General features: G+C 37.4%; 1 protein-coding gene and 1 non-coding gene across 2 annotated transcripts in view; one reads left to right on the top strand and one right to left on the bottom strand.

Annotated features, from left to right (window-relative positions):
- Positions 1-21,550, bottom strand: part of LOC126088213 (monocarboxylate transporter 9) — a 687,744-nt gene that overhangs the window by 1,513 nt on the left and 664,681 nt on the right. The window contains exons 6-8 of the mRNA XM_049906338.1: positions 19,483-19,738; positions 6,646-6,811; positions 6,198-6,398 (exon numbers count right to left, since the gene is read on the bottom strand). Of these exons, the coding sequence (XP_049762295.1) occupies positions 6,198-6,398; positions 6,646-6,811; positions 19,483-19,738 (623 nt within the window). The remainder of the gene's footprint in view (positions 1-6,197; positions 6,399-6,645; positions 6,812-19,482; positions 19,739-21,550) is intronic.
- On the top strand, positions 5,164-5,238 carry Trnat-ugu (transfer RNA threonine (anticodon UGU)). The gene has a single exon. It is a non-coding gene; the product is annotated as a tRNA-Thr (tRNA).

Genomic DNA, 21,550 nt, shown 5'->3' with positions numbered 1-21,550 from the left:
CTACTCATCTGCTGTTATTATCTAATACTTCTAAAAAAGCATTTTAACTTCACACAGACAACTACATAATGGCAAAAATCTGTCTAATAAAAATATTGTAGTTATGCAGAATTTACATTCCTGAGTCCGAGTATTCAAATTTATTGCAGGAGTGGCTCATGACATTTTCTTTTACTTTGTGTTTAAAATTTGATGATTTTCAATTTGCAGCCAGGAGTCAACTTGTAAGCTTCTATAGACTTTTGCATAAAATACAAAACTCATCCTGAATCCTAAAGAGGGATGCATAGTCCATATGAAGATTATTACTATTTCTTGCATTTTGTGAGGGGAGTATGTTATTGGCATGTAAGTGTAAGAATCCCTATGTCCCAAAGGCTTCTTGAAAGTGCTTACTTATGAACTTTACATGATGCTCTTCTTTCATGCTTCAGTAGAATAATAATTTTTTTCACCTCAGCTGCCATGCCCCAGAAGACATAGGATGGAAGTGAGTGAAAATAAGCTATGTACGCTAGCAATCTTGTCTGCAGCTCAACACAATGAGAGAGATTTCTGAGTGCAAAGCAGGCAGAGCTGAGATTTTGTGTTACATTAAAAGAACATGCTTGGACCCATTTCAGTTTATTATCCAGCTGGTTATTCAGGCATTTCACAAACAGAGCCTCATCATCCACTGTGTGCCCATTGATCTGTACTTCTGATACCTTTATTTCTGCCCCTGTGGACCAACACCTCCAGCCTATTCCCTATTATATAAAAGACACCAACTACTTCCTCTACTGACACTCCACAGTTCCTTTTCCATTTCCACCTGGCACCCTGCTTGTCATTGTTGATGTCACCACCCTCTACATTAACGTCACAATTCCTGTGACCTTGCAGCTACTGAACACAATCTTTCTCAACTCCTGACTCCAAACCTCCAACCTCCTTTCTGGTCACCATGATCAACTACACTGACCACTCACATTAATGTGACCATCTGTCAAAAGGTGAAGACACTCTGTCCACATTCCTCCAGAACCTCTATGTGCTCTCTCCCATTTGCTTCACCTGGTCACCTCGGTCCAACAAGTCACCTTCCTCAAAGTCAAACTCCATCTAAAGGGTGACTAACTGAATATCTCCATCAATATCAAACTTACCAACCCCAAAAATATCTCCATTTTGACAGCTGGCACCCATTTCACATCAAGAAAATCCTTCCACACAGATTAGTGACTTGTGGTCGCCACATCCGTAATGACAAACAATCTCTCTCCAAATATTCACAGATCCCACTGAGGCCTTCAGGGAATGAAGTTATCCTCCCCGCCATGTCCAAAAACAGATCTCAGATACTTTGTCTCACCAGTCACCTATCATTGCCCACATACCCACTGTCCAGTCACAAAACACCACACCTCTTGTGAGTCAGTACCTATCAGGACTGGAGAAATTGAATCACATTCTCCACAAGGTTTTGACTACCTCTCATCATGCCCTGAAATGAGAAATATCCTCCCCAATATTCTCGTTACCCCTCCCACAGTGGTATTCCACTCCCCACCCAACCTACACAATATGTTTATCTGTCCTTTCTCCACCCCTGCTCCCAAACCCATGCCTCATAGCCCGTATCCTCCCAATAAACCTAAATGCAAGATATATCCCATACATCCCCCTACTGCCATCCACTCCAGTCTTCCTACAGGCATCTATCAGGGGCAGTCAAATGAAAACTGATCTCTTGACACAATAGGATCACAGAATGGTTCCACTCAAAAGTAATGATCACACAAAATTGAAACATTTATCCTACTGGGAGATAAGATGATCAATTCCCATTTTTTAAAATGTGGCCAGCTGCTGACAGGTCCACAAGTGTGCCTACTCTTGCACTTCCTCATCCAATGGAAACCAATATTCATGGATGCCCTTCTTCAGGTCACCAAAGATGTGAAAATCACATGGTGAAAGATCAGGATTGTACGAAGGATGCAGCATCGCTTAAGTGTAGCTTTTGTCTGAGTGGCAGTGTAGAGGTGGGCATCATCATTCAACAAGATGATTCTATCTGATAGCATTCCTGGGTGTTTTTATTCTATGGCACAGCACAGTTTCTGAAAAGTGTCTTCATAGCACTGAGCATTTATTGTGGCTCCATACTTGAGGAACTCTATGAGAAGAGAGGCCCTCCAGTCAAAGAAGGAGGTCATCATGATGTTACCAGAACTTCTGTGAACAGCTTTGGATTTCTTTGGTGGGAGAGATGGGGAGGTTTCCACTGTTGGCTTTGCCATTTGCCACTGGACTCGCATTCGGGAGGACGATGGTTCAATCCCGCATCTGCCCATCCTGATTTAGGTTTTCTGTGATTTCCCTAAATTGCTCCAGGCAAATGCCAGGATGGTTCCTTTCAAAGGCCACGGCTGACATCCTTACCTGTCCTTCCCTAATCCGATGAGACCGATGACATCGCTGTCTGATCTCCTTCCCCAAAAAAACACCAACAACAACAACTTTGCCATTTGCCCTCAGACTGTTAGAATGCTTTTGAATGAAATTATCCTGTTTCATGATAATGTCTGCCCCCACAATACCAATTGGATGAAGCTACACTTCAATCATTTCTCTGGCAAACATTGCAACATCCTGTGTATGGCCCAGATCTTTCACTGAGTGATTTTCACATCTTTGGCAACCTGAAAAAAGTCATGAATGGAAGCTAGTTTCAGTTGGATGAAGAAGTGCAAGAGTTGGTGCAGTTGTGAATCCATCAATGGACAACTGCATTCTATGAAACAGGAATTGATTGCTTCATCCCCAAGAGGAATAAATGCCTTAGTAAGCATGGTGTTTACTTTTGAGTGGTGTTGGGTGTTCAGTTTCCATTTGACTTTCCCTTACACTACTCAGTCAAAGGCAGGGCCACCTGTGAAAGTAGCCAATCCATCTACCAGTTTAGCTGCAATTACTGTGCCATATTCTATGTGGACATGGCAACTAATAAGTCATTTAAAATGTATGGATGAAAAATCCTGGTTCAAGATTGTAAAAATTTCTTTATTGATAACTAGTTTCAGCTTATTGTTGAGTCATCTTCAGATCAACATGAAATTATTATTTTATTCAGTGTGTATCAGCCATTTGTGCAATCTTGACCTAGGGTTTTTAATCCATACATTTTAACACAATAGATCACTTGTCTCCCTATTTGATAGTGCCAAACAACAAGTTATGTGTCTGCATGAATGGCCCCCACCAAACTGTAGCCAGCAGACAACTGGACTACAAAGTAGTTGCTAAGCATACCACCCAACATGATTTTCTTGGCTTGGCTTGCCAAGTTTATTCATTTCATGCCCAAGATTGCTCTGAGCTGTCCTTGCCCTGGTCTTGGAATTCTGAATTTTTGGGCACAGTACATGATTTCTGCCTTTTTTATGATGAGGTGAAAAATTTTGCAGTACTGCTTACAGCACATTTTTAGTCTTGATTAGAGACAACCCTTTGTATTAAATGAAGCTCTCTCTTCCTAGCTCATGATACCATGATACTTTGATCCCAGACATTATCCATCCTTTTCCTTGGCTTTAACTGTAAATATCCCTGTCCTCTTTGTAAAGGGAAACTGGATTCATAAGACTGAAAAAAAAATATTTTTAGGAATGAATTAAACTTCTCATCTACTGTGTGTCCTCATATTACACCTACAGTAATGTGATACTAACTTGTATCCTTCTAAGTGCATCTGTTCAATTTCTGTGACTTCCAGATGATGTTCTATTATGCATATCACATCTGTAGAAACACCTTCAGATCTCCCAGTGCCTTGTATTGACATGAGCAGCTCTTTTTTAATCGACAAACCTCTTAAGTTTTAATGGAAAAGTCCCAATGTATTGGTCATTAAACTTTTTGCAACCTAAGTTGCCATTTTTTGTTTCTTCATTTATTATTGCTGCTGTGTCTAGTGAAAATATCCTAAATCTCCAGGATTTGACAGATATAGTTCTGGTCATATTTAATGCCACTGTAAATTACTCATACGAATAATCTCTTACCAGAAACATTCATATGGAGACCATGCCATATGTGATGTGACTGTGTGAAAGGTGGTACATTGATCACACCCATGTCTCCCTAGTCATGAAGCTCTGCATTTCTGTGTTGAATGGAACACTTCATCCAGGGCTCAAAGAGTAACCTACACATTTGTTTGAAGGGCACTTCATGCATGATATTATCCTCAATTGCATAGATGAAGCTATGTTCCAAACTGTTTCTGGCACTCCCGATAACCACTAGATGATCGTCTTTACCAAGATATTTCCCCTGAGGGCCTAAATCATAGGTGACACCACTTGCTTTAAAAATACAGTTACCTGGTATTCATTACTCAGGGAGTTCTATAATAGTTTAGACAGACCCATCCCCTGACTCCTCCCTAGCAGAAGGACCTTCTTGGTCTTTGCAACCCTCTGACTACTACTAATCACAATTTGCACATTTTTCCTGTCTTTTCAGAGTGTTCCTGAATTCCTTGGGTTGTTGATGCACTCTTGTCTAAAATCCCACAATATTTTTTCAAGTCAGCTGCATGACGTCATTTCACTGCTACAGTCTGTTATAGTACCCACATTTGAAAGTTGCACATGCACAATGAAGTTGCCTGCAGATAGATGATGGCAGCAACATCAGAGCCCCTTACCAGAAGCCGAATTGTGGCCTTTGGTGCATGTGCCGTGTGGTGTTGTGGCTGGGAACCAAACCAAAATTGTTTGGTAGATGGATCATCTACTATGTTGCAGTGTGCCTGTCATTGAAAAGTCTTGTTATTCTCTGTTTTAAAAGGGGTGTGCACCAGCACTTGGCACCTATGCTTGCCTGTTACTGCGGATGACCATGCAGCTTTGCTAGAACTGTTCTTTCGGGAACAGATACTACCGCCATATATAGTTAAAATATGGCTTCCCGGCCATTGACCTTCTTGTGCGAATGCACACGCTATGCCCGAACTCGTACGGGACTTGGTAGATTAATCTGCCACGAGTAATGAGTATGATGGGCAAACATCTATTAGGCACCCTACGAATGTAGTGGTGTGGACATGTTGGGAATGTGGATCTCACGGGGGGCGTGCACGGGATAAGTCCCTGCAGACACACTATCCTCTGTGCCCACGGTGGCTCAGATGGATAGAGCGTCTGCCATGTAAGCAGGAGATCCCGGGTTCGAGTCCCGGTCGGGGCACACATTTTCAACATGTCCCCAATGAAGTACCTCAATGCCTGTTTGCAGCTAGGATGTCCATTTAATTATCATTTCATTTCTAGCAAAGCTGCATGGTCATCCACGGTAACTGTTCTTTCGGGAACAGATACTACCGCCATATATAATCCCCATTCTCTTTGCAGATTATGTATGTTACTGATTACATGTAACAAGTTGAAGGACCAGGAGGAGATTAGCATTTAACATCCCATTGACAATGGGGTCTTAGAGATGGAGTGCAAGCTCAGATAGTGGAAGGATGGAGAAGGAAAACAGCCATGCACTTTCAAAGGAACCATATGTGTGTGTGTGTGTGTGTGTGTGTGTGTGTGTGTGTGTGTGTGTGTGTGTGTCTGTCTGTCTGTCTGTACACATGTGCACGCACGCATGCGGAGGAGGGTGGCAACATCATTTTTGCCTCATTGGCGAATTGTGCATCTGAGTATTTCGTTTCTTTATAGCTGTACTTCTCACTATTACATAATTCTTTATCTACATAAATAAAAAACGAACTTAAAATACCAAGATGTTTTCAACAAATTTCTTTAAAAACTCTCTCTGATTGAATGTTACCATTTCTTTTGGCAAGATATAAGCAACCAAAGAAACTTAGAAAAAATGTTTTTGTTAAAAAAATAGACTGACAATAATAAAAATATTCTAATAATTGGCATCTCATTGTCATCTGAAAGGTTTCAAGACATGGTGACAAATTTGGAAACCTCAAATTAAGGTATATGCAGTGCTCGTGATAGCTGCGACAAATAATGACAGTTACCATATTTTATCTTCTAAGTATTTTGCCACAACTTCTTCCACAACTGGGTGCCACAGTTGTGAACTAAATATGGTTATACACTAAGAGAGCCTATGATTCAAAGAACACTGCTACATATAGAACTTCTTGTGGTTATCTGAGATTACTTTACGAAACTTACCAGCAATGGGAGGCCCCAAAAGTGAAGCAACACCTTCAAAGAGCAAGAGGATTCCAAAGGCATTTGTGAGCTTATCAAGGCCAAGAAGATCAACAAGAATAACTGAGGTTAGCCCAACATAGGCTCCAATTGTAAAACCAAATACACAGCAGTAGACTGCCATTGAATAGAAATCATGGCAGAGCACACTCATAGCTGTTGCTGTAAGTACAAAATAACAACATATGAGTTCTTTACTGTAACACATATAACAGGGGCAACAAAATTGATATTAAACTATTTTGTGTAGTTCAAATAGTAAACACTTCTATAACACATTACAGAGTGAAGGTGAAAAGATTCATATTTGATGAAGAATCTTAATAGTATATTTACAGAAAGAAGCTACTTACTATTTCCAATAGTAGAAAATATTTGACTATTTATAATAAGAATGAACATTGCATACCTATGCCACAAATTGCAAGGCACCCATTGTATATATACAACCGATTGACCCATGGCTTATCTGAAATGTAGCCTAAAAGAACACGTCCTACTGTATTAGCTATACCAACAGCAGACAGAAGGTAACTGGCTGACTCTTTTGATATTCCTTGTTTCTCAGCTTGTACCTGCAGAAAGAAAAAGAGTATATTAATTTTCTATTTGAACAAATGATAAATACAACAGTTTTATTGCCTTATAACTTGGAGCTTTCCACTTGTAAGGGAGAATTTTTAAAGAGCTTTCTGGGCTAGATTTGTCTTGATCTGTCTTGATCTGTGCTGAGATAAAAGAAGAAATTAATGATTGATCATGTCAAATATGACTTAATTTTTTTTAAAAAAAATAGTGTTCATTCACTCATCATGCCCAGTGGCTTTCATCCTGAAGTACAAGCAACAACAATAATGATGAAACAACACAGTGTATCAAATGATTCTGTTTAGAAGTTTGTCAATGGAATATAAAGGATTAGCAACAAGTAAATCCTCCAGGCTCCTCTTAAATTGAACATTATTGCAGCTAAATGTCTTACACTTGCTGGCAATTTATTGAAAATATGTATTCCTGAAACAATGGACCCATTTTTGGATGCCATTAAGTTCTTATGTATTTTATGTAGTTTGTTCTGTCCATAGCATTGATTTTGGGAACTGATCTGATTATTGGAAAGAAAGGCTATATTATTTACAATAAGCTTCATTAAAGAATAAATATACTGAGCAGCAGTAGGTAGTACACAAAGTTCCTTGAACAGATTTCTGTAGGATGTTCATAAAATCACACCATAAGTAATGTAGGTTACATGCCTTTGCATTCTGAAAACTTTTGCTTGACTTGAAAAGTTATCCCAGAATATGATACCATATGACATTATGGAATGAAAGGAAGCAACCTTCATGTCACCTAAGTCTGATAATATTTGCACTGCAAACAAAACTATGATTAGACTTTTCAGCATCCACAGAGATCTGAAGCTGCATGTGAACTTATTTGGGTAAGGCTCAGCATCAGGGGTGAGCATAAAATGATAAATGGATCCTTCTATTGCCCATCAGACTCATCTCCTGATGTAACTGAAAAGTATAGAGAAAACCTCAGTTCACTTGTATGTAAGTTCGCAATCATACTCTAATCATTGGTGGAGACTTTAATCATCCAACAATTAATTGGGAAAATTACAGTTTTGTTGGCGGTGGGCGTGATAAGACATTCTGTGAAAAATTATTAAATGTGTTCTCTGAAAACACAACCTAGAGCAGATAGTTAGGAACCCCACTCATGATGGAAATATATTGGATCTAATAGCAACAAATAGATCTTTGAAGATGCCCAAATCAAAACTGTTATCAGTGACTATGATGCTGTTGTGGAAACAATGATTACAAAAGTACGAAGAACAACTGAAACAAGCAGAAAGATATATATCTTCTGCAAACTAGATAAAAACCAGTAGTGTCATATCTAAATGAGAAACTTGAAACTTTCAGCACAGAGCGGGACAAGGTAGAGGAATTCTGGCTCAGGTTTAAAAGAATAGTTGATCATGCACTGAACAGATATGTACCCATTATAACAGTTCATAATGAGAGGGAACCTCCATGGTATACAATTACTGCAAAGAAACATCTCAAGAAAAAGAGTTTTACTGCATAAGAGGTGTAAAACAAAGTGTTTGGCTGGCAAGAAAGCAATGCATGATGCCTTCAATGACTACCAGAGCAGAATATTGTCAAACAATCTTTCATAGAACCCAAAGAAATTCTGGTCATAAGTAAAGGCTGTTAGTGGCACCAAAGTTAGTGTCCAGTCCCTAACAAATGAGACAGGAATTGAAATTGAGGCTAGCAAAGCAAAAGCTAAAATGTGTAACTATGACTTTAAATGCTCCTTTACAAAGGAAAACCCAGGATAACTGCCCCAATTTAATCCTCACACCACTGAAAGGATGAATAAAATCAGTATCAGTGACAGTGGTGTTGAGAAACAGCTCAAATCATTAAAACTGAATAAATCTCCAGGGCCCAATGGAATCCCTATGAGATTATATAATGAAATTGTGGCTGAGTTAGCCCCTCCTCTAACTGCAACCTATCACAGATCCTTCAAACAAAACACCATACCCAGTACCTGGGAAAAATCTTTACAACGGTTTAGTCCAGAAAGGTATCAGTTATTAAGGAACATACAATTTCAGTAACTTGCCAGCAGCCATAAAAAGTTTATTAGCAGTTAAATTTCAGTTTAAAAGGAGTCTGAAGGAGTATTGGTGGTCAGCTGCTTCTCCTCCATTGATGAATTTTGTGTTAGAACCAAATAATGTGCAAATGTTGTTAATAATATCAAATAATGTGAGTAATATGTACAGTCTGGTTTCTGTATAAGTATGGTGCAGTAATGCAGTTATTGTAAATAAGATGTTACCTTGTAAACAAAAATTGTTTGAAATTTTTTGGCTTATTACACATTCATGAGAACCATTTCATTATAATTTGTGAAATGTACATTAGCTCATTTGTTTTTAATTGTAAATATTTATTGTGTATTCTTGTTTTTTTGATGTGTTCTATATCCTGGAAGATCTCCTAATGATGAATAAATTGCAATGAAAAGTACACCTAATCTATCCATACTTGTTCATACTTCTGCATATGCTGTGAACCTCTTACATGTTCTGAACCACATGTAGTAAGTCTTTCAAAATTAACAACAGTAAGTTGTCTGTAAATCATTTATTATTGTTAATGAAAATGTCTTTAGCAGCCCTTTCTAAAACTATATTTAACTTGCTATTCATTGCAATATTGCTATCATCTGTAAACAAAAGAAACTCTTTATCTGGGAATATAACTGATCAGAGGTCATTATGTAAGCAAGGAAAAGCAATGGTCTTAAGATGGACCCTTGTGTGACCCCACATGTCATTATTTCCCAATCTGATGATGACTATAGCTTCAGTCTCTTGTAATGAAACCCTCTGTTTTCCATTTGCAAGATATGTCTAGAACCATTTTTCAATATTGCCAGTGAAGCCACAGTACCCTAATTTAGTTGAAAGTATGTTGTGATTCACACAGTCGAATGCCTTTGACAAATCACAGAAAACACCTGTAACCTGTAAATTATTATCTAATGAATTAAGTACATACTCACTTTATGTGTGAATAGCATTCTCAGAAGCCTTCATAAATCCAAAATGTGTTTTGGAATGTATGTTATTTGTGATTAAAAAGCTGCCTATACATTTCTTTGAGAATGCTGGCAAAAAAGAAACTGGTCTGCAGCTTGATGGCATTTTTTTTATCCCTTTCTTGAAAAGAGGTTTAATTTCAACATATTTCAGTCAGTCAGGAAATGTTTCAGTGATAAGAGTTATTGCACAAAGAATTTAAGATTTTACTGAACTCACTAGAACACTCTTTAACAAACTTTGTTGATGTTTCATCAAACAACTAGAATGCCTTGGTTTTAAAGCTTTTATTATTGAAGTTACTTCATTTGATGAAGTGAGTGCCATATCCATCTAACTGAAGCTTTTTGTCAAGGCTAGTCTCAAATATTCTAGGGCATTGTTTACTGGTCCTGAAAATCCTACCTTATCAGCAACAAATATAATGTACTTGTTAAAGAGATCTGCCACACTACACCAATCTTTTACCAATGTATTATGTACCCTTAAAGCTGTCTCTTACTGTACGTTTTTAGTTACAGTGGTCTCCTCTTTCACTATATTCCAATTTGTTTTTATTTTGTTGTTTCATGTTGCTATCTTTTCCTCACAGTAAATCTATGTACGTGTCTGGATTACTTTGCTTAATATTCTGCAGTATTCCTTGTAAGAGCTAAACTGACACCATTGGAGATATTTTTTGTCCTGCAAGACACCTTTATTTCAGTGACAGTGTTGTAGTTTTATTCAGTCATGAGCACTGTAAACATATTCCCAATTCATATCTTTGGCCAGTTACTTAAAGATTTCATCTACATCTACATCACATTTAAGTGCCAGGCAGAGGGTTCGTCGACCCCCTTCACAATTCTCTATTATTCCAATCTCGTATAGCATGCAGAAAGAATGAACACCTATAGCTTTCCGTACGAGCTCTGATTTCCCTTATTTTATTGTGGAGATCATTTCTCCCTATTTAGGTCAGTGTCAACAAAATATTTTTGCATTTGAAGGAGAAAGTTGGTGATAGGAATTTAGTGAGAAGATTCCATTGCAATGAAAAGCGCCTTCTTTTAATGATGTCCAGCCCAAATCCTGTATTATTTCTGTGACACTCTCTCCAATACTCACAATAATATAAAATGTACTGCCCTTCTTTGAACTTTTTCAATGTGCTCCGTCAGTCCTATCTGGAAAGGATCACACACCGCACAGCAGTGTTCTAAAAGAGGATGGACAAGTGTAGTGTAGCCAATCTCCTTAGTAGATCTGTTACTTTTTCCAAGTGTCCTGCCAATAAAACGCAATCTTTGTTTAGCCTTCCCCACAACATTTTGTATGTGTTCCTTCCAATTTAAGTTGTTCGTAACTGTAATACCTGGGTATTTAGTTGAATTTAAGGCTTTTAGAATAGACTGATTTATTGTGTAACCAAAATTCAATGAACTCCTTTCAGCACTCATGTGGATGACCTCATATGTTTCGCTATTTAGGGTCAACTGTCACTATTCGCACCATTCAGATAACTATTCCAAATCATTTTGCATTTTGTTTTGATCTTCTGATGACTTTATTAGTTGATAAACAACAGCATCATCTGAGACGGCTGCTCAGATTGTATCAAAAGCCTTCCGGAAATCCAGAAATACAGAATCAATCTGAAATCCCTTATCAGTAGCACTCAACACTTCATGTGATTAAAGAGCTAGTTGTGTTTCATAGGAATGATGTTTTCTAAACCCATGTTGACTGTTTGTCAATAGGCAGTTTTCTTCGAGGTAATTCATAATGTTGGTAGGTTAACTCTTCTTCTGTACTCGGATTTAGGAGGCCTTTTAACCTGCTCAGTACTTACACATAGAATGAGGAGCTACATTTTGTAGCCTGATAGGCTGTTGATTATTGGTTTTGTTTTGTGATTTTGTCACTTTGATTTGCCTATAATAATATTAGAGTATTAAGGTATCCTAGTTGATAAATTTACTGTGAGAATTAGATTGAGTGGCTGTCTCTGACTAAACTGCCCTAAAGAGTTTAAGCTCACAGATGTTAGATTGATGCAGCAAAAAATGCACTACTTTGAAAATAAATTTAAAAATGCTGTTATTATGCTATTACATTAATTAACTGCTGTTTATTAACTGCTGTTGACAAGACTCTAAAACTCATAACAATTTTTATGAACAAAATAACAGTTCTTAATGCTGTAAGAATAAATGTCTCTTTACCATGAACAATTTTTGAGTGTCTCACTGTGAATGATTGGTTTTAATTGATAATATGCTTCAGGTATTTACACAAACTGCCAACTGAATCTTGTGCATAATGTTTCAGTAATTGATAAAGTTCTTTTCTTAAGTGCTCTGAGCAGTGTTCATGTGTCTTTTGCCAACTCCACAGAATGGATGTAGCTTAGGCAGTGAACCTACAAAAAACCAGTGCTCAGAGTACCTGAGAAGCCTGAATCATCAATCAGACTCATGAAGAAAATCTTAGAAATCACTAAAGTTTTCAGTAGTCATAAAATTTATAGAAGGAAGGACTAACAAGGTAGATTTTTAATTTTCCTTGGAATTCAGACTTGGTTATAGAACAGTAAGTGAACAGTTTAAAATACAAAGAACAGACTGGGTTTTAAGTTCTTTGAAAACTGAAGCTTTCATAAGATCCTAGTGAAGGAAGCACTCGTGACTATCGAAAATGCAAATAAATATTTAACAGAAAACAACCTGTTTATGAATCAGTCTAAAACAATGAATGTAGTATTTCAGACCAAGCATAGTGAAAATTATAATATAAATGGAAAGACTATTAAAGAAGTAACCAGCACAAATTTTCTAGGAACTATAATAGACAAACATTTGGCATGGGGGGAGCACATCGATGCACTGTGTAAAAAGATAAACAAACAGATCTTCATCATGCATAAAACAGCTAAGACTGTGGATGATAAAGTCCTCAGATCAATGTATTATGGACTTGTCTTCCCACATTTGTCTTATTCAGTTCATATATGGGGAAGTGCACAAGCTGGCTACCTAAAAAGAATATTCAAAATTCAGAAAAGGGTAGTGAGATGCATTGCAAAAATACCACCAAGACAGACCTGTAGGCAAGCTTTTGTATACTATAATATTATGACAGTATATTCACTGTACATGTACCAAAGCATAATGGCGGTAACGTCAAGTGATAAACACCTCCTAAATAAAGATGTACACAAACACGGTACAAGAGGAAATGAAAATTACTACATGATAAACAGAAATCTAAAACTGTCTATGACTGCCCCAGAAGAAGCAGGCAAAAGGTTTTTTAATAAACTCCCCAAAATCATTAAAAAAGAAACAGACCTAAAATGTTTTAAAAATCATTTGAAACTATATCTCACAGAGAAATGTATATACAGTTTGAGAGAATACTAAGATGGTGTTTAATATGTTATATCATTAAAATTATCATGTATGTTGTTTGGCTTTGTATGTACATATAATGTGAAACATGTAATACCTTTGTATGATTATGGACTATTTCTGTTTAATCATTTGCTTCATTTATATATAATGAAATCAAGTTTGATGTTAATAGCCTATTGTATGACACACCCAATACTCTCAGCTGGATTTTCAGCTGGAGTCCATGGGCAAAGAATAAATAAATAAATAAATAAAAAACAGAGAAATGATTGAAGATGAAAACTTCTTATTCCTCAGATAGAATTTCAGGATCCTTCTACATTTCTACCAAGCTTCACTCTTGCAACCCATCTTAGAATATTGCTTATGTGTGTGTGACCTGTACCAAATAGGACTAACAGGAGATGTTGTATGTATACAAAGAAGAGCAGTGTGAATGGTCACAGGTTTGTTTGATACATAGGAGGGCTGATAAAACTGAGTTAGTAGACACTTGAAGATAGATGCAAACTGTCCCCTGAAACCCTACTTATGAAGTTTCAAGAACCAACTTGAAGTGAGCAATCTACAAACCTCTACTTATCACTCCTAAAGGGATGACAAAGATGAGATTAGATTAATTAAAGCTTGCACAGATGTGTTTCAGCATTCAATCTTCCAGCACTCCACATGTGAATTAAATGGCATAAAGCCCTAATAAGTAGTACATTGTGCCATGTGCTTCACAGTGGTTTGTAGAGTATAGATGTAGATGTTGGAATGAGAGACATGAGCTAATCGTATTAATTAAGGAGATTAATAGAGTGCAATGTCAATATATTAAAGTTACTGAAATATGTTTCCTGGCCTAAATTGAAGTTAGATTATCTTTCCTGTTTACATGTCAGTGTAATGTGTCTGTTTTACTTAACCTTTAAAGACCCACAAAAGAACTATGTCAATAGAAATAGAAAGAAATAAATAAAAAATAAAATAATAAAATAAATAAAAATAAATAAATAAAGGCTGGGTGTGGTGGTGGAATGACAGTTGTGTAGTGCTGGAATGGGAGCAGAGAAGGGGTTGGATGGGTGAGGACAGCGACTAACAAAGGTTGAGACCAGGAGGGTTATGGGAACATAGGATATATTGCAGGGAAAATTCCCACCTGCGCAATTCAGAAAAGCTGGTGTTGGTGGGAAGGATCCGTATGGCACAGGCTGTGAAGCAGTCATTGAAATGAAGGATATCATGTTTTGTAGTGCGTTCAGCAACAGGGTGGTTCACTTGTTTCTTGGTCACAGTTTGTCGGTGGCAATTCATGTGGACAGACAGCTTGTTGGTTGTCATGCCTACATAGAACGCAGCACAGTGGTTGCAGCTTAGCTTGTAGACCACATGACTGGTTTCACAGGTAGCCCTGGCTTTGATGGGGTAGGCGATGTTAGTGACCGGACTGGAGTAGGTGGTGGTGGGAGGATGTATGGGACAGGTCTTGCATCTAGGTCTATTACAGGGGTATGAGCCATGAGGTAAGGGATTGAGAGCCAGAGTTGTGTAAGGATGGATGAGTATATTGTGTAGATTCGGTGGAAAGTGGAATACTACTGTGGGAGGTGTGGGAAGGATATTGGGCAACACATTTCTCATTTCAGGGCACAATGAGAGGTAATCGAAACCCTGGTGGAGAATGTAATTCAGTTGCTCCAGTCTTGGGTGGTACTGAGTTGTGAGGAGAAAACTCCTGTATGGCCAGACAGGGGGGTTTTGGGACGTGGTGGGAGACTGGAATGATAAGGCACGGGAGATTTGTTTTTGTACAAGGTTGGGGGGATAATTATGGTCAGTGAAGGCTTCAGTGAGACTCTCATATTTTGAGAGAAACCACTCATCACTACAGATGCAATGACCATGGGTGGCTGGGCTGTACATAAGGGTCTTCTATTATTTATTTATTATTTTTTATTTACTTATTTTATTTTTTTCTCTCTATTTCTTTCTTTTTATTTCTTTCTCTCTATGTCTCTCCTTTTCCACTACTTCCTCCTCCCTCCCCCCCATACCCATCTCCTCTGCCCGCCGCCCAACCTGCAGCAGTCCGCCATCCCTAGCATACTATCCCTCCCCCTCCCGGTCCCAGCCTCCTCCTTTCCCCCACCCAGTCAGCCCTCCCATCATGCAATGATGCTGCTATTCACAGTATGGTTTCAGTTGCCTGAGACTGCAGTCATGTGTGTGAGTTGCATTTGAGTGTATGTGTGTGTGTGTGTGTGTGTGTGTGTGTGTGTGTGTGTGTGTGTGTGTGGTGTGTGTGTGTGTGTGTGTGTGTGTGTGAACAGAGTTTCATGAACCAGGTACATACATAATTTCAACATCAGATTAAGTAACAATTAAAGAGAAGAGTTTACATTGATACCAAGAGACCAGAGGAGAGTTATGTATTTTGCAAAAATAAGTGAACAGTTAGTGAGTAGACTGGAAGGACACAACAAAATATCACCTCCATCATCCAATAGCGTAAGAAATGTGTTTACATCATTGTCCCTTTCACCCAAAAATCAGAAGAAATTTTATGAGTTATAAAAACCATGAAAACAGGGTACTCATGTGGAATTGAAGGAAGACCAGATGTGTTTATTAAAAAAAAAATGTTGTCTTACTTGAGCTGAAACCTTGACACACTTTTGCAACAGCTCACTGGCATCAGGTACCTTCCCTTCATGTGTAAAAATAGCAAAAATAAAACCACTGCTCAAAAAAGGAAATCTAGAAGACGTTTCAAATTATAGGCCAATAGCCCTACTGCCCGTATTTTCAAAAATTTTAGATTTTTTTTTTAATTGATTGTCTGATTTCCTCAATAAAGTTAAAATTCTCTCTCTCTCTCACTCTCTCACTCACTCACACACACACACACACACACACACACACACACACACACACACACACACACAGAGCATGGTTTACAGAAAGGGTGAAGTGCAATATACTGGCCATAAGAAAATCAGCAACTACTATTCAGGGCATGAAACTGTGAAATACGGCATCCCTCATGGATCAGCTCCTCTATGTCAATGACTTTATATACAACAAGTATTGCCAAACTACACTCCAATTTGCAGATGATACAAGCTTCCTTATTAGTGGGAAAAGAGAAGAAAAACTAAAAGAGTCTGCTATCCAAACAATGAACAGTGTAGAACAGTGGTTCACCTATAACAAGCTAATTATAAACAAAGCAAAGATAGAAGCACTGAATTTCTACAATCTAAAAGGAAGGCACTACCCAAACATGCAAATAGAACTAAGGGACAGTGTTCTAGAAAGTGTTGACAGCACAAAATTTCTGGGACTCTTGCTCCAGAACAACACAAAATGAGAGTCACACATTGAATATCTGCAAATAAAACTAAGTAAAACCTGCAACATGATGAGGATCTTAAAAAGTTGTTGCAGTAAAGCTAGCCTGTTAAATGTATACTACTCCTATGTGCATTGTGTAATTAAATATGGCATAATCTTCTGGGGCAATGCAACAACAAATATTAAAGTTTTCAGGATGCAAAAGAGAGTATTAAGAATTATTGAAGGGGTAAACAATAGGAAATCATGCAGGCCCATATTCAAAAAATGTCAATTCTTTCTCTTCCTTGCATTTTTATCTCTGAAACATCAATTTCTGTAAAACAATATATTGATAGACACCCAGATATCTTATTAAAAAATGAAGATATACATGCATACTCTACGAGACAAAAATCTGATCTTCATATGAAGCAGGTGAAAACATCATGCCAAAAAAGCCCTCTACATATTGGGATAAAAATTTACAATAACCTGCCATATTAAGTCAGTATGTAAACTCAGTAGTTTTAAGGCTGAAATAAAGACATATTTAATTTGCCATTGATTCTACAGTCTGACAGAGTACTTAGGAACCAAACAACAAAAATAAATCAGCATTATGAATATTCTACTTTGTATGTTGTCCCTAATGTTTATTGCATATATATGAGTCTTTGCTAAATTGCTTAAGTATGTAGTCCTGAGGAATGCAATACAAACTGTATTTTATGTTGTAAGGACTTAACCATGTCCAATATCCTTGTATATATTCTATACATGTAGGATTAGTAGGACTAAATAAATAAATAAATATTGATGTGGCCCACATTCCTAAACAATTTCCTTCATACTGCAGTATGTGCATACATGCTGTATCATAATTGACAACACAAACTGACACAAGTGTAAGTTAGGATAACGGAAGCAAAAACATGCTTTTAAATACTTGTCTGCAAACAAGCCATCTGAGAAAGTTTTGACTGTGTGGTTATGAACAGCCACTGATTTCAGGATGAAATACTGCCCCAGTTGGTATAAATGAATGTGGAACATAAACTTTTTCATCAAGTCCTCATCTAATTATGCTTGGATTTAATCCACGGCCAATCTTAACAAGAAACACAATACTGCTTCAGCATGCTACACAATATAATTTACTGTTCACTTATAGTTGTTAAAGGAGGTGTTCCATTTGTCATACATTTTGATGAAATATTGCACTCAACTTTGCAATGACTTATGAAATCTTTCAAAAGCCACCACATCATCTCATAAATCTTGACAAGACTGTGCATTTGCTTCTCCAGTTCTTCAACTTTATTAACAGGAGTGCTGTGCACTTCGCTTCAGAGATGACCACAGATGGAGAAATCCAGAGCACTGAGGTCAGATGATCTTTCGGTCCAAGGTACAAGCACTGTTTGATCTATCCATCTTAGACAATATTAGGATGTAGATGTTGACTTCCATTGGCAGCAAAATGTGCTTGTGCCCCATCATGTATCTACCACCTTTTCAATACATCGGCCATGGATGAAATTTGAGCTCAATTAGCTGGCAACTTAATCAAAAAATGTACATTTCAAATGCATGACCGTTTTTTTATGTTTAAATCCTTAGTTAAAAACCTACATTTTTACCTACAGTAATTGAATTCTAAGTCACACATCCGTCACCATTCACCACTCCTATTTTACACATTTAATGAAGTTGAGAAATATTATATTATAAATGTGTAGTATCAACGTGGCCACACATTGAAGCTGACCTCTTATGGGAAATGGCAAGTGAGGTGTTCGTGGGTAGGTGATGCTATGCTAGTAGTATGTAACTGGCTGGGAATTTTAGTCAGGTGGGAAGCATGCTTGGATGGCCTAAACGGTTCAGGCAACTGCTTTCATTAAGCAGAAGGTCCAATTTTGAGTCCTGCTACAACACAAATTTTCACTATATATCATAACAAATGCTCTGCCAACAGGATATACAGGGTGTTACAAAACAGTACGGCCAAACTTTCAGGAAACATTCCTCACACACAAAGAAAGAAACTATGTTATGTGGACATGTGTCCCAAAATGCTTACTTTCCATGTTAGAGCTCATTTTATTACTTCTCTTCAAATCACATTAATCATGAAATGGAAACACACAGCAACAGAACGTACCAGCGTGACTTCAAACACCTTGTTACAGCAAATGTTCAAAATGTCCTCCATTAGTGAGGGTACATGCATTCACCCTCCGTCGCATGGAATCCCTGATGCACTGATGCAGCCCTGGAGAATGGCGTATTGTATCACAGCCATCCACAATACGAGCACGAAGAGTCTCTACATTTGGTACCGGGGTTGCGTAGACAAGAGCTTTCAAATGCCCCCATAAATGAAAGTCAAGAGATTTCTTGAGGTCAGTAGAGCGTGGAGGCCATGGAATTGGTCTGCCTCTACCAATCCATCGGTCACCGAATCTGTTGTTGAGAAGCGTACGAACACTTTGACTGAAATGTGCAGGAGCTCCATCATGCATGAACCACATGTTGTGTCGTATTTGTAAAGGCACATGTTCTAGCAGCACAGGTAGAGTATCCCGTATGAAATCATGATAACGTGCTCCATTGAACGTAGGTGGACGAAACTATAATGAGCTCTAACATGGAAATTGAGTGTTTCCGGACACATGTCCACATAACATCTTTTCTTTATTTGTGTGTGAGGAATGTTTCCTGAAAGTTTGGCCGTACCTTTTTGTAACACCCTGTATACATGTCCTCACTATACAGTCCCACCACAGAGAGAATTCAACATTGTTCGATTCTTCAATTACCTTCACTATTAATGAAGTTATCACAAAGTTAATAATGTTTGTTAAAATTAAAATAATTAATACATTACCACAATATACACATATGGTATGTTGAACCCAATACTGGTAAGGAAGTTTGAGGCTGCGAAGAGGATGAATATAACATCCTTCAGGAGGGAAAAGTCTAACATTTCTGTCCACGTTTCTTTTGCCTCAGGTGAACAAGGTATACATCCACAGATAGTTGATTTTTCATGTTGTTCTTCTGCTGGTTCAGCCACATATGCAGGAGGTAGATGATTGTTGCTCGAAACTTTTTTCTGTTCAGACAGTAGGTTTGCAGACCTAAATAGAAGAAATAAATTACTTTATTAACCACAAGAAAGAAATTAAAAACTTAAATAGCCTATGCAGTATTAATGTTCCACAATAACATTTTTTGGTAGTTTTAATGAAGTTGCTATCAACTGAGGATGGACTAGAAAGCTGGAATCCAGTTAGTAATAAACTATAAATATTATTGTGGAACATCAGTATTGTGCAATGAAATTCTCAGTAAGTCAATGTTCCTCCAAGTACCAACAGAATATTCCATAAACAAGGAAAAAGATTATTGACTTTTGCTAAGTGTGAGAGATCTAACTAGTGACAAAATAATTTCTATGATTTTCGCCACTTTCATGTGGGATTTGTTAGTACACTTTTATAAAATGTATATGAGTTCTTTTTACATTGATTTATATAAAAATAGAGCAATGTGGCTATGACTAATAGTAATGTGCAGAAGCTTCAATCTCAAATTAGTGTCCATAAATTTGAAGGAACTTCCTATAAAACAGAAAGCTTGGAAATTGCCTAATGCAGATGTAGGAGAAACTCACATCAACCATGCAACTATATCTTTTAACAATCAAAAAGAAATCATGAGCACAAAAGTTAGAAAGTGTACAAATATAGAAACAGATCACTGTCTAATCAGAATAAAAATGAAATTTATTCCACAAACAAGGATTCCAAGAGAAGAGCATAGGATCAAAAAATTGATACTGAAGCGAAAAAGTGAAGAAACAAGAATTTCAGCAATGGCTAAATATAGATTCAGAAACCTGGGAGAAGATTAAAACAAAACTAGTCAAAACAGCCCTTGAAATAGCACCAGTCAAAAGACATAAAAACAAAGATGGTGGCATGAACAACATGAAAAAGCATTATTGTTTAGAAAACAGGCCAAGCAGAAATGGTACTCCACCATAAGAAGTGAAGACTTTATCTGCTTAAAACAACAAAGATCTCAAACTTCAGAAATAATAAGGGCAGTCAAAAGGGAATTTGAAAGGAACCGACATGGCAGATAGCCACAGCTTCAGAGGTGGACAGAATGTGATGGTACTGTACTGTAATTCACAGTGATTGGCAATCAATGGCATCCGCAAAATATGATGCTGCATGGGAAAAAAACTTAATGTATACATTAGAACAGGGCATTTTGGTTGCTAAATGATACTTGATTAATTTGAAAAAGTGTTTAAAAAATTTTAAAGAAGAACAAAACACATAAAATCACCCATTTCTTAGGCCTAAAATAAGCTGGCATGTAAAATCAAGTGAGAAAAATTATTAACTCCAAATAACAAATAAATCTGACCTGCTACCACCAGATGGAGTTCGACTCAAGCAAGTAAAAATGAAAAATGAACTTCCCTCACCAGCAAGTGTTTTGAAGATTTAAGAAAAGGTGAAGTACTTATGAAATGAGTAATTAAATATGAAAAATAAGAAGGGAGAATTTTCTGATAGCCATGGAAGAGGCTCAGCAGGTCTTATGGCAACTACGCAAATGAAATTCAAAGTACTTGCCCCTATCTAGCCTAATGCCCTTCTATGTAAAGTGCTAAAAGCTGGTAAATGGTAAAACATTGACAAAAAAGAAAAGAAACTCACATTCAAATGCTTTTGTTGTAGGTGTTCCACAGAGGCATGGTGTAAATGAAGGTTCATGTATAAGTAAAGAAATTATCAGCACAAACAGAAAATCCTAGATCTGTAGAAGTTTTCAAGATATAACATTTACTGAAGCTACAAGCTCAGCAAGAGACCATTTCATGAAACATGGCCTGCACAGGAACAATTTTGGCAAAAAAGTTATGGTACGCACAA

The sequence above is a fragment of the Schistocerca cancellata genome, chromosome 6 (assembly GCF_023864275.1).
Source record: "Schistocerca cancellata isolate TAMUIC-IGC-003103 chromosome 6, iqSchCanc2.1, whole genome shotgun sequence".
Classification (NCBI taxonomy): Eukaryota; Metazoa; Arthropoda; class Insecta; order Orthoptera; family Acrididae; genus Schistocerca; species Schistocerca cancellata.
The sequence above is the reverse complement of the archived record's forward strand: the minus strand, read 5'-3'. Positions and strand labels throughout refer to the sequence as shown.